The sequence below is a fragment of the Lactuca saligna genome, chromosome 3 (genome assembly GCF_052625555.1).
Source record: "Lactuca saligna cultivar CGN05327 chromosome 3, ASM5262555v1, whole genome shotgun sequence".
NCBI lineage: Eukaryota > Viridiplantae > Streptophyta > Magnoliopsida > Asterales > Asteraceae > Lactuca > Lactuca saligna.
The window spans coordinates 93363168-93390373 of NC_136419.1; the positions used below are offsets into that span (position 1 = coordinate 93363168).

The 27206-nt window shown below is 34.6% G+C and overlaps 2 protein-coding genes across 2 annotated transcripts; both read left to right on the forward strand.

The window, feature by feature from the left end:
• Positions 1-3351: 3351 nt before the first annotated feature.
• On the forward strand, positions 3352-6777 carry LOC145035786 (uncharacterized). The gene is made up of 8 exons (XM_078984296.1): positions 3352-3946; positions 4115-4257; positions 4313-4393; positions 4493-4583; positions 4727-5118; positions 5169-5668; positions 5768-5945; positions 6058-6777. The coding sequence occupies exons 1-8, from the start codon at positions 3352-3354 to the stop codon at positions 6775-6777; spliced, it is 2700 nt and encodes an 899-aa protein (XP_078840422.1).
• Positions 6778-18827: 12050 nt separating this feature from the next.
• LOC145037009 (LOB domain-containing protein 37-like) lies at positions 18828-19976 on the forward strand. The gene is made up of 2 exons (XM_078985554.1): positions 18828-19131; positions 19220-19976. Exons 1-2 carry the CDS (start codon positions 18948-18950, stop codon positions 19741-19743), a joined length of 708 nt encoding a protein of 235 aa, XP_078841680.1. The 5' UTR covers positions 18828-18947; the 3' UTR covers positions 19744-19976.
• The last annotated feature ends 7230 nt before the right edge of the window (positions 19977-27206 follow it).

The window sequence follows — 27206 nt, forward strand, 5'->3', positions numbered from 1 at the left end:
TTATTTAGAGTTTAGTTACTTAGTATTTATCATTAATACTTTTAATGAAGGGAGAATTATAGTCATGTCAAACCCGTTCGGCTAACGACCCTCCACCAGTCAAGCGAGCGGTGGGTGAGAGTGAACACCCATTAAGTTGCCATTTTATAGGCAACAACCTTATACCCACCTTATAGACCGGCTTCGTGAATGAGGCGTACTAGCGGTAAGACCGACTTTACTCTTATACATATATATATATTATTAACTTATAATATTATAAAGTATAAGGGTTGAATTTTAACTTTTAAAATTCTAAGGGCTAACTTGGAATTAAAGTATTCATAAGAGAAAACTTTACAAATTCCAAAACTTGAGGGCAAGTTTTGAAACTATTCAAAACTAATTAATTCCATAACTTATGTATTTAAAGTAGTTTTAATCCAAAAACTCTTCAAGTTCCATAACTTGTGGACAAATTATGGAAGACTTTAAACTAATAAAGAATTAATCTTTTCTTTATTTTATAACTTATGGAATTAATTAAGGTTACATATTTTATTTATTTATTTATTAATGAAGTGACTCTTGAACCTCCATAACTTAAGGACAAGACTCTTCATCTTTTTTGTAACCTTTGCCAACTTTATGAGTTTTATGAGTCTTTAATGTGACTCTTCATGTAACTTAAGGATAAGTTACACAAACAAATTTTTATACTCAACTCTTAGATTAATTTGGATTGAAAACAACTTTTTCACTCAACTTTTCTATTAATCTAAGCAACTCATAAGAGCAAGGTAATTCAAATCAAACTTTTTCATGTAATTAGTCTAACCTTTAAACTAATACAAAACATGAATCTATTGACAATTATCTTGAAAATGGATTAGCATGAACATTACCACATTTAAAAACAAGTTTATAAGTTCAAAACAACTTAGGGTAATGTTCCTAGTCCATTTCTAGCCAAAAACCTCGAAGATATGCTGTTTGGGGTCCAACTCGTCGAGTGCATGAACACAACTCGGCGAGTTGGATGCATTTTGCCTTGGACTCGTCGAGTCCCTTCATGGACTCGGCGAGTCAGCTGGGCTGACAGCATCAAAACTCGATTTTTCAGCTTCTATTGCAGGTATAACAAGAAAACAAGCCTAGGCTCTGATACCACTGTTGGGTTATGAGCATTCTAACACTCCTAAGTGTACATGCAACCCTAAATACCTTGGATCTATGTTTTCTCTATTATACATGCAAATATGAACATCCAAGGTATTATCCTAATCTAGCATACAAAATAATGGATATAACAAGATAGAATACATACCTCTTTGATAGTGCTTGTCTTCATGAAGCTTGAGTGCTTAGTGCCCCAAGTGTGACACCTCAAATGGTTCACACAACACCATAAGCACTTGGAATAACTTAGAGAGAAATTAGAACACTTCATGAAATCGTCTAGCCCTTCATACATACACATAGTGTTAGTGTAACGATTTCTTGAGCCATGGGTTTCTTTTATATGGTGGCTATTAGGGTTACACCATGTAACTCATGACTTTACCCATTCCTTATGCTCCATGGATTTTAACCTCCATGGAGTATCCATGGGTCACCCCATGGACTTAGTCCAACATAAGGAATCTTGGATCACAAGCCCACATATATAAGAATGAATGATTTACACAATCAACCCATATATTTAATTAGTCTTCTTTTGATCACTTAATTAATTCTAGATTAATTCTTGATCAATACTAATTAAATAATCTCATTATTCTTATTATTAATATACTAGAACTTATAATATATTAATAACCGTAAGTGTCTTATTTCTCTCATTATAGTCTATCCAAGTGCATGATGCCATGCAACCCAAATGGACCATGCCGGGTCGGGTCAAGTCTTACCAATTATAGTTATGGACTTAGACATTAATCCAACAACTATTACATATTATTAGTGTAGATATTATTAGATTAGATCTGTCGATCCTAGTACCAAAGGATACTATAAGGGGTTAACCACTCCTAATCCCTCAGTTAGCTACAGAGGTAAATGTACATCTACGAATGTCTATGGTTGATACCATTACAAGTATACTTTAAGGGACTAACTATTCCTACACCCAGCTGTTAGCTACAGAGGTAAATGTACATTTACGGATGTCTTAATTTAACACTATTACTTATCCTAGTACAAAAGGATAATACTTAGGTTATTATATTATTTCTTCCTCTACTTTGTGACACATTCACATGATCGACGAGGTAGGATATATTTGATATAGATAACTAATTTCCTTATTATCTTTATAATGTGACTCATACACATAAACGATAAGGTATACTATAGTTTTATACTAATAGTTTAAAACAAGGAAAAACCATCACATTTACAGAGATGCTTACCTTAAAAAAAAAGTAGGGTCTTGGTAGAAGATTTCTAGGGTTATTCAAATGCTTTCCATTACTTACAAACCTTTACATACTTATATGAAATTTCTTTCAAAACAATGTCAAGACTTTCATTATAAGTTTTAGAAATCAAGACACAGTAATACTTATGAATTTACCAGCTTTATTGCTGATACTCGCTTTCAAAATAACTTGTATTCTCAGGTCACAAATAGACAAGTACGACGACCAAGCTTTGTGAAGACGAAGCAGTCCAAGCACATCTTATTTTATGATTGTTCATTTTATTGTTGTATATGATGAAAGAACACACTTATAATTACAATTATAATATTAATGCAATGGATGATGTTGTTGCTTGTTCACTACCTTACATTGTTGTGATACATTATATGACGTCCTCCACCCCAGAACGTTTCCACCGTTCTCGGTTTTGGGGTGTGACAAATTCAAATTTAACTATGTTGATCCTGATGTTGAGGGCAATAATGTCCAAATGGTGATTGACGGCAAGGAGGAAAGTAAGGAAAATGTACGAAATAGTAATCGTGAGTTACTAATTTCTGAGGTTATGCTAGATCAATTGAAGACAGGGGATCTAAAGAGTAAAGTAAATCTTCCTGTTCCTAATCCTAGCTCTGATGTTTTGAAGGATAAGGAACCGGTTTCATATGCTGAAAAAGTGAGGGGTAAGAAACTCAATGCAACCAATCTTATTTCTAAAGTCAAGAAAAATGCTGAACTTCCTGTTGGAGTTGTGGAAATGCCTTTATGTGACATTCTTAGAGGATGCAGTCCTTTTACGACTACTTTATATGGATACTTTCTTGATAAACATGTTAATTTTTTTATTGTCAATAAATTTGCTCATAATATGTGGAAAAAACATGGTCTGGAAGAGCTTATGGTAAATGATGAAGGGATATATTTTTTCAGATTTAGTTCGGAATAGGGAATGTATTCTATTTTGGAAGGGGGTGTTTGGATGATTTTTTATGGTGCCCTTGTTGTTAGGAGATGGACTACTGGAGTAAGTTCTGTTAAAGATCAACATGACAAGGTTCCTGTGTGGGTGAAAATTTATAATGTTCCTTTGGAATATTGGAATGGGACTGGGTTGAGTCATATTGCTTGGGAAATTGGAAAACATCTGGATGTTGATGCCCACACAGCTAAGATGTGTCAAGAACATTGGGGAAGGCCGACTTTTATGAGAATATTAATTAAAATGTTAGCAGCTAAAGATTGGCTCAAAGAAATCCAAGTTTATTCTTCGGAACTTGTCATAGGTGAGAGAATTTCATCTAATTGCAAAGCTGAATATGCTTGGAATCCGTCTAAATGTTCCCACTGCAAGGTGTATGGTCATAAGGATTCTACATGTGGAATCCTTTTAGCTAAGGAGGTTAATTCTATTGAAAATTCTAGTTCAGGTGAGCAAAAAAAGGATGGAAGCAAAATTGATCTTATGGAGATTCTTATTAATAGTACCAAAAAAGTGGAGGTGGATAAAAATGGATTTCAAACTGTTGTTAAAAGAAATAGAGGAAGTAATTTGGGAGAAAAGTAAAAGGAGGAAACTGGGATCAAAAACCAAATTCCGAATCAAGGGCAAAAAGGGAAAAATCAAGGAGGTGGTAAGAACTAGATTGGAAATAGTGCTGGGAATCAGGGGCAAAAAGGGAATAATAATGTTAAAATCGGTAATTCTTTTGGAGGAAATCAATGGAATAAAGGAAAAGAAACAAAGGGGCCAAATGGGAAAAATCAGAATTTGAATGGAAATTCTTATGGCAGAAATTTTGAACAGGGGCAGAGTAGTAAAAAAAATAATACTATGATCAGGGATAATGGTGATGCGGCATATTAGGGAAAAAGGATAATATGGGGAATTTTCAGTGAATTGTGTGCAACAGGAAGCAAACAAACCAGAAGTTAATGGGAAAAAAATTGTTTCTGGTCAGAAATATGTTCCGAAATCTGGCAAGGATTTCAAAGTCAGCTGGAATTTTGACTCCAATCCTCTTGCAGTGAAACATTTCGAACCTGTGAATCTTTTTTCTAAAAATAAATTTGGTGTTTTAAATGATTTGGAGGATGATAAATGTTTTATTTTCTCAAAAGGGGGTGTTGATGAAGCTGATCTAGCTTGTTTGGATTCTGTGGACCAAATGGAGGTTATAGGAGGTATCCCTTTGTCTGATACCAACATGGAAGCTTTTCCCAATGATGCTTAGCTTTGGGATTTGGAGTGTTAAGGGGATTTAATTTGTCTCCTAATCAAAAAGAAATTAAAAAGTTGATTCAGTTGAATAATTTGAGTTTATTAGCTATTCTTGAGCCTCAAGCTAATTACTGTAATCTTGGTGAGAATTGTGATAAGATCTTTGGATCTTGGAAGTGGATTGCTAATAAAGGAAGTTCTGGACGCTCTTCTCGTATTATTATTGGATGGAATCCAATTCTTTTTAATGTTAACTTGATTGATCATAATGATGAAGTTTTTCATTATAAAGTTAATTTTCCCCATAATAATAAGTACGTCTTTTGTTCTATTGTTTATGCTACTAACAAGTATATTGATAGAAGAGTTATTTGGTCTTCTCTTGTGCATCACAAAGGTTTGATTCGAGATGACCCTTGGTTGATTGGGGGTGATTTCAATGTTACTCTCAGCCTTAATGAAAGCACTGCTGGTTCTTCTAGATATTCTAAAGGCATGGTGGATTTTCTTGATTGCATTAATTCCATTGAAATTCAAGATATTAACAGCAACAGATTAAACTTCACTTGGAATCAAAAACCGCAAGGCAACAATGGTATCCTGGAAAACTTGATCGTGTGATGGGCAACAACAGACTTCTTGAAAATTTCCCTTCTATTTATGCTTCTTTTCTTCCTTATGGGATATCTGATCATAGCCCAATTGTTATCAAAATTCCGATCAAAAATAAATTTAAAGTGCTTCCTTTCAAATTTCCTAATATTCTTACTTTGAATCTGGGGTTGAAATTTTTGGTGGAAAAGCATTGGAATGTTGAGATTCAAGGAATCAAGATGTTTTGTTTAACTCAAAAGCTAAAAAATCTCAAGAAGCCAATTCGAAATCTGTTAAAAATTCAGGGGCATTTTTCGAAAAATGTAAACCACCTTCGCAAGGAGCTGGAAGTGGTCCAAACTGATCTGGAGTTGGATCCTTTCAATTCTAATCTTCGTGATTTAGAGGCCATTTTTCTTGGTGAACTTAAAAAAGCTTATGAGAAAGAGGAAAGGTTTGTGAAACAAAAAGCTAAAATCCATTAGCTCAAAGAGGGGGATAGCAATTCTAATTTTTTTCATAGAATTGTTAAAGGGAGATCTCATAAAAATAGAATTGAAGTTGTTATGAATCGTGAGGGGGAATGGCTAGAGGGTGAAGATGTTTACAACGAATTTGTGGATTACTTCAAAGATTTTCTAGGTTCTGATGTTACTTGTGGAGAGATCAATCAGCCTAACTCTTTGTTTATTAAAAAATTAGATCTTGCTGCTGCTGTTGAGATGATTCAGGTAGTGTCCAATGAAGAAATCAAAGTTGCCCTCTTCGATATTGATGATGACAAATCTCCTGGACCTAATGGTTATTCGGCTAAGTTTTTTAAATATATGTGGTCTGTCCTAGGGGAGGATTTTTTTCCTTGCTATCAAAGAATTTTTTGCTAGTGGAAAAATTCTCAAAGAAGTTAATGCCACTGTCATTGGTTTAGTCCCAAAGTTTGATTCCCCTGCAAAAGTGAGTGACTTTAAACCCATATATTGCTGCTCGGTTATCTATAAATGCATCAGTAAGGTGATTGTTGCTAGAATAAGGAATCACTTGGGATCTATTGTTGCTGAAAATCAGTCAGCTTTTATTCCTGGAAGATCGATCACTGATAATATTCTCCTTTCTCAAGAACTTGTCTGGGGATATCATAGAGACCGAGGTTTTTCTAGATGCGCTCTTAAGGTGGACATCCAAAAAGCTTATGACACAGTTAGCTGGTCATTTCTTCAAGATATTCTTTTTCATTTCGGATTCCATCCTGCTATGATAAACTGGATTATGAAATGCGTGAGTTCCACCTCGTACATGATTAGTATGAATGGTTCCTTCCATGGTTATTTTCAAGGGAAGAGAGGTCTTAGACAGGGCTGTCCTTTATCTCCTTATCTTTTCACCCTGGTGATGGAAACTTTTAATTTGATACTTCAAAGAAAAATAAAAAATGAGTCGTTGTTCAAGTTCCATTGGAGATGTAAGAAGCTTAAGCCCACCCACCTTTGTTTTGCGGATGACTTGATGATTTTTGGTCATGGTAATTCTGCTTCGGTTAGGGTGATCAAGGAGAGTCTTGAATAATTTCCTTTAGCGGTTGGCCTTCATCTTAACTTCTCTAAAAGTCACATTTTCTTTGGAAATGTCAAAGCTAATGTGAAGGGTAAAACTCTTGACACTCTTCCTTTTGTTAAAGGGAAGCTTCCAATGAGATACTTGGGAATTCCTCTTATTTCCACTAGACTGTTCATTCGTGATTGAAAAAGACTTGTTGATAAAGTCTGATGCAGAATTGGAGATTGGAGGAACAAATATCTATCTTCTGCTGGAAGACTACAACTTATATCTTCGGTTCTTTTTTCTCTTCCTGTGTATTGGGCAACATGTCTTCTTATTCCGGCTGCTATAACCAAGGAGATATAGAAATTGATGAAAAATTTTCTTTGGGATTGGAATGAATCCAAAAAAGGGAGAGCTAAAATTGCTTGGTCTTCTGTTTGCAAACCAGTGGAGTATGGGGGTCTAGGTCTCAGAAATCTTAGAGCTTGGAATAAAGCTATTTTATCTAATAGAATATGGATGATCATTTCCAACTATGACTCTTTATGGGTGAGATGGATAAATACTTATGTTTTAAAAGGAAGAAGCTTCTAGGATGTAGATGAAAAACAAGACTTGAGTTGGAGCTGGAGAAACTTGATGAGATTAAGGCCTCAATTTTGAAATCATTTTTATACCAAAGTTGGGAATGGTGCCAATACTTTCATGTGGTATGATGATTGGCATCATTTTGGAGCTTTTTCTTCTGTTTTATCTCCAAGAGAGATTGCTAGTGCTGGTTTCAGAATTTCAGACAAGGTCAAGGATGTTATTGTTGATAATTCTTGGTTTTGGCCTCCTGAATGGATTTCTCTTATCCCTCAGCTAAATGATTTTCAATTACCGGTTCTTGATCCTCTGGTAGCAGATAGAGTTTTATGGAGGAAAAGAGATGGTCAAATGGTTGAGTTTTATATTCATCAAGTGTGGATTGATCTAAGCAATTGTGGTCAAAAGGTTCCCTGGGTTCACCTTGTATGGCTCAAGCAACACATTCCAAGACACAACTTCATTTTATGGCTTGATATTCAGGAGAGACTTATGACACAGGATAGAATGAGATTTTGGGACAAAAATAAGAATCTCAAGTGTACCCTTTGTAATTTGCAACCGGATTCACATTCTCATTTTTTTTTGGATGCCCATATTCTTCTTTGATATGGAAGGCTGTGAAAGATAGAGTGGAGTTAAAAAGTTTCCCTCATGATGGAAAGAGATTATTGAAGATCTTCAAGATTCTCTTAAAGGAAAAAGCATTCAAGTTTTTATTATGAGAATTGCTTTTGCTGCCATGGGTTATCATGTTTGGAGAGAAAGGAATTCATGATTATTTCGCAGAAGCAAGAATGAGGAGAATAAAGTTATATTGTATATCTTTGAGGAGATTCGTCTTAAGCTTATTGGGCTTAAAAGTGGTTTTTTGGGTTTTGACAATTCTTTTAGAAGGAAGTGGGGTGTTCCTATTGGAGAGGTGAATCTTGATTATCTTAATGATTAAAGGAATTGACGGTTACAGGTTCAACAATTTTCCTTTTAAAATTGCTATGCTTATCGGTCTCATCCCGATATTCTTTAGGATTTTTCCTTTAGAAGTGGTTTCTTTAGTGCAAATGGGTTTTATCCCCATTATTGGTTGTTTCACTCCTTGGCAACTTGGAGTCTCCACTTTTGTGGGTGCCATTGCTAGTTCGATTAGCAAGTGGTGGGATATGCACTCGACAATACATGGGATTGGGTACGTTAACCTTATATTGTACCACAACTGGGTTGGTTGTTTCCTTTATCTTTACAAAAACAACCACGTTGACTCCTTATGGGGTTTCTTTTTTCTTTTTGCTATCTGGTTTATCCCGGATCTCATTGGAATCTTTTCCTTTGAAGTGGTTAATCTTTTACTGCAAATGGGTTTGATCCCCATTATTTGGTGTTTTCTTCCTAGGTAACTAGGAATCTCCACTTTGGTGGGTGCCAGTGCTAGTTCGATTAGCAAGTGGTGGGATATTCACCCGACAATACACGAGATTGGGTACGTTAACCGTAGACTGTACCATATTTGGGTTGGCTGTTTCCTTTGTCACTATAAAAACAACCATTTTTTGTCCTTATGGGACCTTGTTATGATTTCTGTTGTCTAGTTTATCCCGGATCTCAATGGATTTTTTTCCTTTGAAGTGGTTATTTCCTTAATGCAAATGGGTTTGATCCTCGTCAGTTGGATTTTTCATCCTAGGCAACTAGGAATCTCCACTTTGGTGGGTGCCACTGCTAGTTCGATTAGCAAGTGGTAGGATATTTACCCGACAATACACTGGATTAAGTACGTTAACCTTAGAGTGTACCACTTTTGGGTTGGTTGTTTCCTTTGTTTACATAAAAACAACCACTTTTGGATCATTTCTTTTCTTTGGTTTTACCAAAAGATTATTTCCAACCAGTTTATCCTGGTTATCATTGGTATGTTTACCTTTGATGAGGATTTTGAAGGTTTTATTCTAAAGTTTTGTGGACTTAACCTTCAAGGTATTTTTGGAATTACCCTAAAAACAAAGGAATTGATGGAATTGATCTTTTTGATCATAAAATCATCGGTTGTTTGTCCAAGGGTTCTAATTTCACTAATAGCTGGTTTAACCCTCAAGGGTATTTTTGGAATTATTGGAACATTCACTTGAAAGGCTTCATGAAGATTTTTTGGGATTTTTTAGCAAGATTGAAGATAGTGATAATTTGAAGTTTCTTTGGAAGTTGTGGGACAAGATTGGATATTTCGGTTTTAGCATCCTACTTTCTTGGAGTTTGAAGACTAATTTTTTAGCTAAAGATGATGGTGCTAAAAGTTTGGAAGAGATTGAAGATAATTTTTGGATCGGTATTATTGGGAATGTGTTTGTCAATGAGTTTATTAATTGGAGCATATGGATTTTCCAAGAGAAGAATGCAATGAAGATTAAAAGAAGATGTTTAAAGAAGAAGAGTGTGGATTTTAAGAAGATTAAAGCTAATTCGCCACAGTTGATTGCTATTTTTGGACAAATTTTGTATTGGAGTTTTCTGGACTTTAGTGGAGGCTTGATTGGGTTGGCCAATGATTCTCATGATTTGGAAGTTCCTTGGATGTATTTCAAATTTGGTATTTTTCAAACCTTGGATTATTATTTTGAGTATGAGGCCAAAACTCTTAATTTGTTTGGGAGGTAGACTAATTGGTACTTAAAGATTGAAGACTTTGAAGATTTTTTGAGTGGGATGATGTTAACTTTTGATCTCATTGTTTATAATTTTAGAAGCTATGATTGGTTTCACTCTCTTCAATGGAATTGGACATGGAAGTGGATTGGTTGGCGAACATTAGTTAGGGTTTTATGTAATTTAAATTTCCTTAGTCGATAGTTTGTTAGTTGTTTAGTTAAGGTTTGTTTTGTAGTTAGTTCTTTTTGTGGGGCGGTTGCCTCTTTTCTTTGTAATGTTTTTTCCTTTTTAATAAAATTTTCAAGGGGTTTCCCCTTTTATCCAAAAAAAAAAAAAGAACAAGAAATAAGGCCAAACCAAACACTATTAGGCTATAGAATCTTAGTTATGTGTAACTGTGACGCATACACTAAGAAACTACAGTAATGATGTCAATTTCATACAAAGAAGAACCCTAGGCTATCAGGCATCATATAATTAAGAAATTCTATCATGTAATTCTTCAAGATCCCTAGCCTATCACTAGCATGTTGTTCTAACAGATAACAATATCGAATGATAGTGTGGTAACTTAGGGTCTACTTACTGGCTCTGACTGATCGTACACATCACATCATCTTTTTTTATTTTGAAAACAATTTGAAAGTGATTTTTTTTAAAATCTTTTTCCTTAGTTAGAGACTGGATTCGCACGAGTGTTCCTCTAATTCACTCAAACCAAAGCTCTGATACCAACTTGTAGCACCCACAAAATAAAAAATTTTAACTTTTTTAAAACACACCAAAAATGTAAGCCAACGCTTAGTGAGATTTCTAATTCACAAATTGTTTACACACATAGTTTTCAAAACATTTTCAACATCAGGGTCTCTCAAAATCATAAGTCAAAAATATAAGGATGTGTATGGTCATAACTTCACCTTCCTGCGGTCATTTGAAGTACCTGCAATGTAACTCGAAACTGTAAGCCAACGCTTAGTAAGATCCCCTAAAATACTAGCACATACATCGGTAAAAAAAATACAATGACAACATTTCAGATCCAATTAACCATCGGGTTAGAATACCCTCAGGCCCAGTCAACCATTGGGTCGGAATGCCAATATACTATGGGTACAATCAACCATTGGGTTGAAATACCCTAGGCCCCTTAACCATCGGATTGGAATGTCAATCTACAACGGGTCCTGTCATCCTTGGCATGGAATACCCGTGGGCCCATTCAACCATTGGGTTGGTATCCCCCCTGTACCCTGTTGGCTTACATACAGAGCAGAAAAGCCTTAGTCACCAACAAAATATGTGCACATATAACATATAATCATATCATAGTCTACAGCTAGTCAGACATATCTATAGATCACTAAGCATAGCATCGTCATATATAACAGGATATTGATTTAATAGATCACTACATCACAATAGAAAACATAATAGGATATCAAATCCAAAGGGCCAGACTTAGTGCCTTCGACCCACAAGTATAGTGAGGAAAACTCACCTCACAAACTAGATAAAGTTGATGAGGTCTCGACTCCTAATCTCAGCTCTCTAACTAACACCTATTCCAACCAAATGATCAATCTCCAGCAAAATCCCAAAATTCTGAAAATATCCTTAAGGTCAAACTTGGTCGAAGTCAAAATCAACTGGTCAAACCAAATAAGTCAATTGATTCAACCCAATCAAGTCAACTCAACCGAGTGAACTTATGGTGCGTACACTTGGCATACTCTAAGGTACATTGGGTGTACACGTATCCTCACACGTTGACCAGCATTAGGGTGGTTGACCTCATACGTAGGGCATACTAATCAAAAGTCTAATATCTATTAAGAGCTTAATGGCTTAAGCTCTTATGTCCATACTTCAGATCCATGGCTAAAATATTCTCAGGAGTTAGAAAGTCTCCAACTTTATGACTTAGCATAACCAATGAGTGCTTAACTCAACGTATTATTCCATTAAGACCTTCTAAATGATGCATGAAGCAAAACTATAGAATTCATTTTTATGACTTAAGACCTCTCGTAGGGTCTAGAAGGACAACTTAAAGGTCACGAACATGCCATGTTCATGATCTAACCTTTTGGGACCAAAAAGCTCCATAAAGACATTCAAAACTAGATCTATATGCTAGAGGGATAAAGTTGCAAGCTTTATACATTAGGAAGGTTGAACATGATGTAGAAATCCAAAATCCATGTGTTTTTCTCCTTCAATATGAGCTGGGCTTCCTTCCTTCTTCTTCTTAGGCACGAAAATACACACTCAAATCTTGAAAAGGCTCCTCAAAGTGAAACTAGGGTTGCAAAGACGTATGAGAAGGATGTAGGCGTATAAGGTGGATAAGGCCATAAGATTTCTTAAATACGAGTCACACCCTAAAAATTAGGGTTTATATAACTGGAAAATGCCTAGAGTACAGTGATGTACGCCCTATGTACTAGGGTGCACCCTAGCACGCTCATTGTACACCATGTACGCATGGTGTACTCCCAAGGCCAAAATCACAAAAATGCCACTAGGCTCCTTTTGCATACTTTCTTGAACTTAGGGACCAAACTGCAACATAATTACACCATTGTTATTAGTGAACATTAATTGGAAATGAGCAAGAACCATGTCATACTTTTGTTGCATTTGTAGCATTTGTAGAGGTAGGAGTTTGATTATTCTTCATTCCTAACTCAACTGCTCGTAACAAGTTGTGGAGTTGGGCCAATGTGGTTTTTGTGTTGTTCAAATGATAAACCAAAATGAACTGATCATAACAAGGTTGAAGGAGTTAAGAACCATGTCGATGGCCAACTCCTTGTGAAATTCACATTCAGCCTTTGAAGGGACTCATCTATATTTACATTCTTTGCATGTGGTTGCAGACATACTCTTATTTCTTTAAATTGCAAGCCATTAATGCATTGATGAGCTCTCTTGTGAAATGTTTCCACAAGATCTAATTTCATCGTGTATGGCCAGTTTTCCTCACATAAATTTTGTAACTCGGGAAGCATGAAGGCAACCATGATGCAAGCAACCTTAGTTGATTCTTCATAGTATTTCTTATAGGAGGCTATTTCTTCAGGAGTAGCAGTGGTCTTATTGATCTCAATGATTTGTTTCTCAAGGACATACTCTTTGCCCTCATATCGAAGAACCATCTTGATATTACACATACAATCATTGTAGTTGGTGCCATCCAATGTCACCTTGAACACGGTCGAGAGAAGCGAGAAGTGGTGGGTAGTGTTTTGAGAAGCAGAAGTATCACCAGAAGTAGACATCTATAAAGAAAAAGAATCCTTAGTTAGATGATATAAATCCTTAATATTTTAACCCATAATTAATATTTAAGGCTATGATTCAATATAATATTTCATAATCAAGAAGAGGGAAGCCATAATCTTATTGCGAATTTATGAAAGGTATAGCAATTCACCAATTTCGAACTATGAAATTCCTAGATCTTTTGAGATTCATTAAATCTTATCAATGTCATGTTTAATATTAGATTATTCCTTTCTATTTGTGACTGGGATGTCAGGATCACAAACAAGATGTGAATAAGCATACAAATATGATTGGCACTCTCGATGTCATTTATCATCTTTAATTAATATGTCGATTAACCACATGTGATCCATTAACGTTGTTAATTTTTAAGATGCCCATTATTACTATTTATTGTCACTATTAGTGTGTCGGTTAACCACATATGCTCCACTAACTACATTTAAATTATAATGTGCAATTTTATGGATTAACATATTTTTCACACTTTTCTTAAAGTAACTAAGAGTGGGATTTTCAAAAATAATTTAGTTAATTTATATCATTATACTTATTAATTGGATTATGATCTATCAAATTTGGCTAACAACCATCCACCATACAAGAGAGCGGTAGGTAAGAGTGGATAGCTAATGACGGATATTTTATAGGTCGTTTTCTTAAACTCTCCTTATAGTATGACTTCATGAATGAGGCGTAATAACCATTTGACTGACTTGTCTTTATATATATATATATATATATATATATATATATATATATATATATATATATATATATATAATATTAAAGCTTTTAATTACATATATAGTATAAAGTGTATTTTAAAACTTTTCTAAAATACTAGGTTTAATTTTAAATTTTCAAAATCAATAATAAAATTAATATAACTTAAAAATAAATCAATTTCGATTTAGGTTTTATCTTTTAATTAATAATTAATTATTATGATTAAATCATAAGGATAATTCATAGATTCAAGATATAAGATATAAAATTAAAGATAAATATTTAGTTTTACACAATTAAAAAACATTATCTAAACTAATTATCCTAATCAATTTGAATTAAACATGATTTCGATGATCAGAGGGTTCACCATATCATGGCATAGAAGTGTCACATTATGTCATAATGAAGAAAAAAACGGATCTGAAGATCCCCACGTCGTAGCAGAAAAGGACCACGACGTGGTGCTGCGATAGAATGATGATTATGCCAAATCTCCAAATCAGGTTTTGTTCAAGTTCAAGCAATGTATTATCAAATTTTAGAAAACCATATGCTCTGATACAAACTGATCGGTTTTCAGTTCAATAATGCAGATATATCCTTATAAGCTTAAGGGAATATGCAACTTTTTTGATCTAGTCATAACAATATTGAAGTAACATTCTATTTAACAATAACAATCCTATAACCCTAACTAATTCAGAAATTCATAGAAGAAGATTACATACCTTTTGATTGTTGTAGTAAACAATCAAACAATCATTCTTGAAAAAACTCTTGGAAGCTAACACCAGTAAGCTCATTCCTCTAATGGTCAACATCAAAACCTTAGCAACTAGGAAACTTAAAAAGAAAAGTAGGGATGGACGAAATCTTAACCATACTCTTAGCTATTTGAGTGGCTGAAATTTAGAAGCTAATGATCCCTATTTATAGCTTATACACAAACCTTAGATAAACCTTACTTGATTAAAATAACAATATCTTAAATCATGTAAATTATCATGTTTCGTAATTATCTCAAAGGCATATTCTAGAACACTAAGGAAGCCTCTAATTTTCGGCCGACTTTGGAATATTTTAGAATTTATCTCTTGTTCAACTATTAAACAATTAAAATTTATCCTTCCACTGTTATATAATCCAATTAATCCAAAAATTAATTCAGATTAACATCTAATTAACTCTTAATTAAATAATACAATTTATATTTACTATATTATTTTCATAATATATTAATAAATTCATTTATTGTTATACATTTATCATATAATAAATCAATAAATTAGTTTCTCTCTCTAAAAGTCGTCATATTTAATTACTAGGTTTAAAGGCAACCCAAAAGGAATTTGTTAATAATTCAAGTATATACCAATTTAGTTATTGACTTAGACACTTAATCCAATAAAAGGTACTCGAAGTGGATTCCTAAATGGCATGATGCGCTATGGTGATTCATGATGTGCCATTATAGCTCATGATGCTCCATTATTTGTATACCTGGTGCTTATCAATGTCTCTCAAGGATGAATGTTCTAGAAGTAGTTGCGTGGTAGATTATGATTGGTTCATGACTTTCATGGACCTATAGATTGATGGGTTGAACTCATTAGGGTTTTAGGGTCAGTCTTTAGCTTATAAAAAGGATGTATGTTAGTCATTTAATTGTTTCTTGAAGTCTGGTGAATAGGAAAATCTCTATTAAAATGTACTTGTAATATCTGTTTGAGAACATATTAATAAGAATACTCCCTTCTTGCCCTTGGATATATGTCATATTGTCATCTTAACCGAACCACATAAATATTGTGTCTTTATGTGTGTGTGGTTTCACGCATTATCCGCTTTGCTCCCTAATTACTTCTTACAACTCCTTATACTTTTCCTTCTTTCTAGTATGATTCAAGAGCTTAAGGGTCACTTATGAGTAGAAATACATGTATCAAAAACCCTTAAACTGTCCATTAAGTCACTTATTAAGTTCTTAATTTGAAAACTAACTTTACTAACATGTGTCAAAAACCCTTAAATTGTCCATTAAGGGTCATATTAAGTTGATAATATTTCTATATATAGTAGAGTCTATTTAGGTTATACACAAGACATTTAAGCATAAAATGAAAAAAAGAAAAGGAAAATCATAGAGACTAGTCTATGAATTTATCACCTTATGGTGAGTTAGTTAGAAACTAAAGGAATTAAATAGCTGTAATGTAAATATCTTGAATTTGAATTTATAAGTATTTATCCCTTAGATCAAAGGGATAAATACTTTATTATATCAAAATAATATATTGATCAAGGCCTAATATAGAACCGATCCAAGTAGGAGTGAGCAAAAACCAAACCGGTCAAAAAAACCATTCAAACCACAATAAAGCGCATCCGAAAAACCAAAACCAATGCAAAAACCGATGGTGCAGATTTTATTTTCACAAAAAACCGAATTTATTGGTGCGGTGCGGTTTTTATCTAGAAACTAATCCACCAAAACCGAACTGTACCGCAAGTGTATAAATAATAAAATAAATAAGTAATTTATATTACATACAATTATACATATTATTTAAAATAAATAAATTCTACTATATAAACAATAAAATAAATAATAAGTATATTATATACAATTATACATAACATTTGGTGGATCGTTTATGATTACATAAATATATATTACTTGGAGAAGTGAAAAACATTTTTTGTGGGAATTTACCTTAGTTATTTATTTTACTTTATCATAATAATAGTTAGATTTTGTGTTTGTAACTTACTGATTATGTGTAAATAGTACGCGAGATACAACTTGCATGCTTGCAGAGTTACAGGTGCAAATTGAATGAGTTTGGGATTACGGGATGTAAATGAAATAATCAAGTGAGATTATGGGTTGCAAATGAAATAATCAAGTGAGATTATAAATTGGAAATGAAATGATCAAGTAATCAACCTTAAAAACATAAAAGCATGGTTTCTAAACCATGGACTACAATTATAAATCTTTATATGAATATCATGATTAAAAAAATGCATCGGCAAACATAAAAAACCAAACCATATGCTTGACTCGGTTTAAAAATGACACCAAACTGATACAAACTGAAACTGCATTTGAAAACCGCAAAACCGAATCTTTGAAAAACTGCACCCAACGGTTTCTAAAATGCAAAAGCCGCACTTTGCGGTTTGCGGCTCGGTTTGACACTAAAACCGCACCATGTTCACCCCTAGATCCAAGTGCAACATCGACTCCCTCCACATTCCCTCCATCTCTCACATGTTCTTCATCTCTCTCTCTCTCTCTCTCTCTCTCTCTCTATCTATCTATCTATCTATCTATATATCTATCTATCTATCTAAAAGTGCTATAGTTTTGGTTTTGCTACATAAAAAGAGAAGGTATGTGGCCATTGTTGCTAGATGGTGGTCTTGGGTGCGATCACATTATAAGATCTTTTGTTTGAGATCTTAGTTCATCTAAGTAATTAAATCAAAGATTAGAAATACTAAAATTGTATGATTTTTAATCTCAATTTTCTAGTTCTTAATGTTGCAAAGAATCAATGAATCCTTCAAATTTGTTATAGTCATATGTAATTTAGAAAGAAAATTAAGTCCACATGAGAACTTAAGAAAATGAAGGACCTAAGCTTAATTAACTTTATTCAACCAATTTACACTACCAAAACCCTTAGATTATGCTAATAACAACTAATAAAGTTTTAAGGTTGATAATAGGTTTGATCCTTTTATAGATTGCAATTTAGGGGAATGTTAATGAGGCGGAAAAATATGAGGGAATGGTGATGATGACGTCTATGAGTAAATAGGCGACTTTAAGATTGGTGTGGGTGTCAATTATGTTGTCTGCATATCGATGGTATTGGTGCTTCATACAAAAGTTTGGTGTTTGTTTCGAGATCTTTGGTGATGAGGAAAGTCTCGATGTTTGTGGTAATTTAGGTTTACTTGTAAGATGAGAGCAAAATGAGTTGAGATGTGAGGGAATGGGGAAACTATTGTACACAGAGGTAGCTGGTTAAGGGTTCTCCAAATGATGATATGAGAAAAGATGGAGGGGACAAGAAACAGAGTTCAAGAGGAAGGCGATGATTTTGGAAGGATGGAGGAATGGAGTGAGAAGATGGAGACATTTTATTTAATTATTAAACGATTTAGAAAGGGGAAAAAAATACTATCAAACTGTGATTTGGACATTTCACAAAAAGAATGTTAGATTTCCGCTTAGAAAAAATTGATTCGTCTGTGTATAATATATGTTTTACTTAGTTGAATGATAGTTGCAAACAAATGTGTTGTAACAAGAGATCGATTTTTTTAAATAAAAGTATCACCTATTTTCACAAAAGTTTAACGACTATTTATATAACTAAACCTTCATACGGACCAAATATGATATGTTTTAGCAAGTACAAGGATCATTTATCTAATTTTGTCTAAAATCTATATCATTCTTAAAATTGAAAATATGGAATGCAATATCAAACAAGTAGTTGCTGTTAAAACATAAAACCGGTCAAGAAACTTATCCACTTGATCGAAAGCGAAAGTCCATCAGCATAAATCCATGACACACAAAAAGAAAAAGAAAAAAGAAAAGTTAAATCCAACGGTTGTGGAACACCCATTCGCGGAAACACGGAGCCGCTCTCGCCCAATACTTTGGAATCTAAACCCAACCACTCTCTCTCTTTCTCTCTCTCTCCATCCATCATCCACCCACCCACCCACTACCCTAACACACTTTAACTCAACCATGGTTAACCCAAACTCTATGATCATCTCCTTTATATCCCACCATTTTACCCCCCATTTTCATCCTCAAATTCTCCTTCATCTTGCCCTTTCTTCACTCTCAAGTAGCCTTCTTTTCTCCGCCGTCGTGGTTGTGGATCACCAGAGCTACTCGACTACAGTTTTGAACGATGAGTTGCAATGGATGTCGAGTCCTACGAAAAGGATGTAGTGAGAGTTGTATTCTACGACCATGTTTACAGTGGATCCAAACTCCGGAAGCTCAGGCCCACGCCACCGTCTTCGTCGCCAAATTCTTCGGCCGTTCTGGCTTGATGTCTTTTATCTCCGCCGTTCCTGATCATCAACGTCAATGTAAGTTCGGTGTTAAAGTGTGTGTTAATCTTAGTGTATCCTAAAAAGTGTTGAATCTGATATTATAAATCGTCTTTTGTGTTTGCAGCTCTGTTTCAATCGCTGTTATTTGAAGCGGCTGGCCGGACTGTGAATCCAGTGAACGGCGCCGTCGGGCTACTATGGACAGGCAACTGGCACGTGTGTCAGGCGTCGGTTGAGACGATCCTCCGAGGGGGTACGTTAAGGCCGATCCCGGAGCTTCTGAACGGACATCCAGCGATGACGGATGTCGGTGATTCATCGGAAACAGATGTAACGTGTACTGACATGCTCAAGCTTCATGATCATGATCATGATCCAATCGCGTACTCACGACCGAAGGTACAGAAACGGCGGCGAGGATGTGAGATGCAATCTAAGATGACCCAGTTACAGGATCTTGATCTGAGTTTAAACCAGAGTTTTCTGGAGGAAAAACGACAACCGGAGAATCGGCGACTGGGAAGTCCGTCGATGAACTCCGAGGATTCTGTGACTACGACGTGGTTGGATGGTGCTTTACGAGATTATAATTACACTCCAGGAACAAGAGGAAATCAAAACCTGCAAATTTTGAATTTATTTAACTGATTAACTCGATTGATACTATTTTTAGTATGAGATACCCTAATTTTGTTCTTAGGTTTCTCATTTTGTTTCATAGAAAGGGAAGATGTTGTGCCGGAACTTTGGATTCCGGCGAGTTTTGTAGATCACCGGCGGCCACTGAGAAAGAAAGTTGGGCGGTGATATATTTTTACTATCTCTATTTAAACAAACTAAAGAGTTTGAATTTTAATATATAATTGAATAATTCTCTCAAATACTCAATGCCTTATTTAACTAATTACTATAATATAAGAATATGTTCTATTTAAGAAGAATGTTTTGTATATTGATTCAGTTAATAAAATAAGGTAATTGGACATATTCATAGTAAAAATATTACTATCTTTTCGTAACATCTGAAGATCTGTATTTCAGTATTTAAGTCAAAGGCTGTCTAGAGATGTAGAATGCGACTTTTGGAATATCGTAAGGGACATCTAACAAATAGTTGGTTGCCTTTTTATAATTATTTATCCTTACTTTTATGTTTAAAGATATTAAATGATACATAGTTGGGTCACTTTCTGATTTGGATTTCTAAGTAAATTGTATTGGGTCAATGATATATATGACTAATTAACATGCCGAAAATTAGTATTTCGACTAAATTTTGCCATGTTTAGTGGCAATTGTTGTTTTACGCGAAATTTGTTTTGGGTTTGAGATGGATGTCTATAACTATGGTGCCTCTGTGCTATGGTTGTCTATATGGCACCTACATGGCAGTATGATCTTATCATATTCATCATCGTGATGTTTGGGTCTAGGTTTCAAAAGAAAAACTAATATTCATGCAAACATATATTGTTTATTCCAAAACTTAATAGACTTAGGAATCAACGTTCTATGTGTCATAAGCAACCATATAAAAATGAAAGTAACGGATCCACTTTTTCTTTAACTACGGAATAGATTTTTCTTATTCTCATCCCACGATGTGTTAGCTATTGAATTCCGAGTCATGTATATGTTGGTAAAGTAAAGCTTGTCCAAAGTGATGCTGAGCGTCCGAAATAGTATCCTTAGACATGGACTTATCACGGAAGGAGAAGATAGTAAAGCTTCATAGTTTCGAAAATGTTTCCATTAATAGGACATCGAGGTCTTCTATCGTAAGGCTGACCAAGCCAATGATGATTAGCTAGTTTTTTCAAGTGATCAACCGCACTGAACTAGCAGTTGTTGAGTAACGATTTAGAAATCGAACAAATAAAGTGATATTAATTAAAAGATCATGCAAAACATAATGATTACAAAGGTTTATAAGTTCTAGTGTTTATGATCCAACGATACCATCGTTAGATATACTGCCATTAATAAGATTTATAAGATTGTTTTCTCATTAACTCTATTTATAGTGGAATAAAAAGATTGCAAATATAATGATCACCAATCACATTGTGACACCTAGGACCAAATACATGAATGCACAAAAACAAACTACTCGAATTATCATGCACCATTGGTTTAAGAAACTAAAATTTAGAGAAACCTGATTTTTAGTTAAATTTTGATTAAAAGGGCAAGATGATTAATTATGAGAAAGAGATGAGATTATGAAGTTATGACTTCATAAAAATGGTAAAAATAAGTTTAAACCTTTAGAAGATGTTAGATAAGTAACTTAAAAAAAAAATGCATGAGAAGATGTATTACGGTTAAAAGGGTAAAATGCGTATTTTATGCTTTTTGGGCCAACTTTGTGACTAAATAGATTAAGACTTGTATTTAGTCAATAAAATATGACTTAACGGATTTGTTGAGTATGTTCACACCTTCGTGTGGATATAAATATCATAGAAAATGGCTAAGAAATGAAAAAGATATGAAAGTTAGAAGTTAGGAAAAAAAACGTTCCAATGTTGGAATGGAATCAGCTCAATGGGTTGCTGTCAAGTTGGAACTGTGGTGTGCTGAATAGATTTATGCATTGCTGTCAAGTTGGAACTGTGGTGTGCTGAATAGATTTATGCAGTGCGGCAAGTGGTGAAAAAGCGTTTGGACATAGTCTTCTTCGTAGGAGAGAAATGGAAATGTATTTTGCCCCACGACAGGGTGTGTGGATGCCACAACATGGTGGCTAAAGTAGGATTCCTTTAAGAAACAATACCATGACATGGCAAGTAGGTGGCCACGAGGTGGCAATTAAATGGATGCCAACGACCTTGGGTGAAACGTTCGTCACGACAAGGTGCATAGAATGTCGCGATGTGGGTATGTACTCTGAAAACATGTTTTAACATGTTAAGAGCTCATTCGATCCATTTTTAATGGGAGATCGATTAGGGGCTTAAAGTGGGCGATTTTGATGCCCAAATGGTGCTACGAGAAGCTAGAGATAGTGGGTTGTTAGGATTGTTATCCTCTTCACATCAAGGCATGATTTCTCGATTTTGGTGAAATGTTTGAGTAGAGTAGATTAGTTGAACTGATCAACCTATAGGTCGATTATAACGTACATAATAGTGTTTAAATGCTTTAATCAAGCTTAGAAACTTATTTCTATTGTGAAATGTATGTATGTGAAGTTAGGGTTTGAAACCTTAACGAATGATTTTTTAATTGTTGCGTTATAATAGATTATGACGAATTAGGGATTATGGGATACTTATTTCATCAAATGGATGAAATTAAGATACAAAGAATGAAAAGAAAGACTATTGATCCATTAAGTGGTCATTTTGACCATAAGAGGCGTTAAGGTCTTAATAGACTAACACAAGTGTTAAGATGCTTGTGTATGGGTATGATTAGGCCTAAGAGCAAAAAAGATGGATCCAAATGCATCAATAAAGGACTATGGGATAGTTAGACTTCACTAACTGATACTGATACTGTGAGTTATTATTCTCTCTCTATCTCTCTAGATTTATGTTATATATATATATATATATATATATATATATATATATATATATATATATATATATATATATATATACGTGGTGTGTGTATGTGTGTGTGTATTTTACAAATCAGTCTAGCTAATAGATGGCCTCTTACTGTCTACGATTAACGATCAATGCTAGTATTTCGAGTTAGGTGAAGTGGGTCCTAAGTGGCTACACGAAGACTTGGTCGTTCCTAGGTGGTCTACACGGTTTAAGCCGGTAAAAAAATCACACAATCAAAATTTTCAAACAAAATAGCCGACTAGTAAAATTTATGGCATTTGGTGACTAAACTATGATGATTAATGACTAAAATTTTTAAATAGATCCCCAATTAGTCTCAAACTTATTATATACGATTATATAAATATGTCGACGACTAAATATGCTAAAGTTCGATGGTTGTTTACTTATTTTATTAGGATATAGGTAATATTTAATTTTTAAAAAATAATTTTTATTACCATTAAGGGTCTTTGGCTAGACACCAGTTAATCCCCACCCAGACCATATAGCCCCTTAACCCCAATCAACTACTCCACCACCGCCTTACGATTTTTACATCCTTGATATATATATATATATATATATATATATATATATATATATATATATATATATATATATATATATATATATATATATATATATATATATATATATATATATAGGAGTAAGATCAAATGTGAACACCTAAAATGTTGAGAACGCGAGCGCAAATCTATGCCACGTAAATATCTAGATCTAAGGCTATTACTAATCGGACCATTATGTAAATTCTTAAACTAATGGCATTAAATTGTAATATTAAAATTATCAAAAGGGTATAACAGTAATTACAACTTTAGTAATTCCTAAAATTTCTCAATCTCTCCTATTTTCTTTCATTTTCCGGTATTTCTCATCCTCCCACTCGTATACCTAGGCTTTCATTGACAAAGCCGCCTCTATCATCCGCATACCTCCAAAATCTGTACAACATCGTCATCTCATGTTGTAGTAACCATCAAGGCTAATCCCTGGTCTAAACGTCAATTACGCATAGTGGTTCCCTCTTTGAATCCTGATCAATTTCAACTACAATAATGTTTCACTTTCTCTTAAACAAGCAAACAACATGGATAACACTTGGGGGATACAAAGAGAGATTGAGAATGGGGGACGTTGTAGCAGAGGTGTTAGAGGCGTTGTTGTTGATGTCGTACTGTATTAGGCGGCCCAACAAGACGATTATGAACCTGATGCTTGGAAGTTGTGGTTATCATTATTATACATGCTTTTCTTCTTCTTCTTCTTCTTCTTCTTCTTCTTCTTCTTCTTCTTCTTCTTCTTCTTCTTCTTCTTCCTGTTTGGATTTTCTGAGATTAATTTCGATTTTCTGATATTATTTTCACAATTTGTTGTTATCTATGTTATTTAATTCCTTACTAATTAGCCTCCTCTTGTTTGTGTGTGTATGGTGTTGAAAGGGTGTTTAATAGGTTTATGATGATGAAGACGGTAGCTTGATGAGGACTCGTCAATGGTTATATCATATGGCCAGGTGTTTGTGTTGAAGATATACAAATTAAAAAGGCTTCTTAATTTTGAGTTTGCGAGACAAAAGACACATACAAAGGTAAAAGAGTTATTTGTTTCTTTTCTTTTACTTTCTTATAATGCTTATTAAATTGTTTTTCCATTTAATATATTTAACTTTTTCTTCCCGTTCATCATGCTTCTTATGTACCTTTTGCTGATATATTATATGTTTTTGAAAGGTCCACTAAATAAGTTTTTGAACATTAAATCTGTTCAAGAGAATAGATTTTTTTTTTTTAATTTAGATGTATAACAAACATGAATGGGTTTTTTAATCTATATTTAATTTTTATATCAATAAATTTACATTAATATAGCTATAATCATCAACTAATATAGCTACACCATTTTTTATATCTATATATAATCATATATGAATATAGCTATAGTCATAAATGAATATATAATTATAACCATATGTACACGTGTTTTTGAATAAATGAAGATGCATATATACATTATTATAGTTTATGAATTGTTTTATTTTTTAATATCATTGAAATCATTTTGCATGAATGAATTTAAGAATAACAGTGATCTCATGTGCCTTTGTTTTTGGGTGTGATCGTAACATCAAGATTAAAGACCATGAGCGCAACATTGTTTTTTTTATCTGTTTCATTTGTTAGTGATTTCAACTGATTTTTTGAACTTCACATTGTCCTATATTCATTTAAGATTACACATGTATTTAACTTCTTTTTTTCACCTTTGTACTGTGTTTTCTTCATTCGTGATTATAATTGTGTTGAGTTTTTTTTTTTATCTATCCTATTATGTGTTATTAATTACAATGTTTGTTTTTATTTATCATTATTCATGATTAACATAACTTGATCAAATAAAATTATAAAAAACTATTTAAAAGTTTATTTTTATGTATATTTCGGTGACAACCATGGTCACACATGGGAATGTACATATAAGGACTTTTCGAATGGTAAGCCGCGATCCTTCGATGGCACTAGAGTTGTCATTGCATTGACTCGATGGTTCGAGAATACCAAGTCGATCTTTGAGATATGTGCTTGCCCGAAATCCAGCAAGGTGAAGTTTGTGGGCTGCACCTTCACTGACAAAGCACTAACATGGTGGAATGGACATGTCAAATCCCTAACTCTTTCAGTAGCTAATGCCATGAGTTGGGAGGATTTAAAAGAACTGATGCTCGCTCAGTACTGCCCACGTAGAAAGATACATTTGGGGATTAACACCCCTAACACCGGGGAATGTCCTCGCTACAAGACCGCTAACGTTTCACAGTGCCAAACGGTTGGCTCAGACTTTGATTGATTATGGAGGTCGCCAGGATCCCAAGCCAGCTGCCCATGAACCACCAAAGGAGAGCGGTGGAAAGAAAATGTTTTGGAATAAGCTCAAGGGAAAATCTTCCCAGGAGCCCTCTAAGAAACAGCAAGTAGTGGTTGTGCATGCCGCTACTAATCCTGGCGCTGCCCCTACACCTGCAACACCTAGAAGTAGATATGCTGGAAGCCTCCCAAGGTATGACAAGTGTAACTTCCACCATCATGGGTTGTGCTTTGAAATTTTGTGCAATAACTATGGGAAGAAGGGGCACACAACTCGTTTTTTCAAGACACAAGTCCAACTAACCAATCATGCTCCTGGAGCTGGAGTTAGCCAAGCCTGTTATGGATGCGGTGAGACCAAGCATTACAAGAGGAATTGCCCAAAGGAAACAACTGGCAACACGGGGAAAGTGCTAGCTATGGGCTAGGAGGAAGCTATCGCTATTCCCACCGTATTTTTAGGTACGTCCCTCCTCAACAACTCTTATACATAGATCCTTTTTGATTCTGGTGTGGAGAGAAGTTTTGTTAGTCATACATTTAAGCATCTACTCAAGCATGAATCCCAACCTCTAACCAAAACCTTTACCGTCAAAATAGCTAATGCTAAGAAAGAGAGCACTGGCGACGTATTCTTAGTTTGTACCCTTACCCTAATTTATTATTCCTTTCCCATCGATCTTATATCGGTCTCCATTCAAAGCTTTGATGTCATCATCAACATGGAATGGTTAAGTCTTCATCGTGTCGATATCCTCTGTTTCGAGAAATCCATTCACCTAAATTTGCCTAATCTCGAAGTCCTCATCATTTATGGTGATAAACTCAGCAAATACCACCACATCATATCATCCATCAAAGCCCAAAAATATCTTCGAAGAGAATATCAAGCGTTCCTAGCCCATTTGGTTAATGAAAACCAGGAAGTTAAAGAACTCGAGAGCATCCCCGAAGTCTGCAACTTTCTTGATATCTTCCTCGAGGATCTTCCCGAAATCCCTCCCGAACTCCTAGTTGAGTTCAGAATCGACTTAATCCCCGGAGCCACTCCTATAGCCAAATCCCCATACCGTCTAGCACCGGCAGAAATGCAAGAGTTATCTAGCCTGCTTAATCAACTACTTAACAAAGGATTCATTAGACCAAGATTCTCACCCTAGGAAGCCCTGGTCTTATTTGTGAAAAAGAAGGATGAATCCTTCCGGATGTGCATAGATTATCACGAGTTCAAAAAGCTTACCATCAAAACCTCTATCCTCTTCCTCGATTCGACGACCTTTATGATCAACTGCAAGGAGTCAGTTACCTTTCAAAGATAGACCTAAGATCAGGGTAACATTAGTTGTGAGTCCATGAGGGTGCCATTCCTAAGACAACATTTCGGACTCGGTATGGTTACTATAAGTTTGCAGTGATGTCCTTTGGTCTGACCAACACAACAACAATATTCATGGATCGGATGAATCGGGTGTGCCGCCCCTTCCTAGACAAGTTCGCGATAACATTCATTGATGATATAATTGTCTATTCCTGAAGCGAGAAAGATCATAGACAACACTTGAGGCTAGTGCTAGAAACATTACGGGCAGAGAAACTGTATGCAAAATTTTCTAAGTGTGAATTCTAGATTAGAAAGGTAACTTTCCTTGGTCACGTGGTTAGC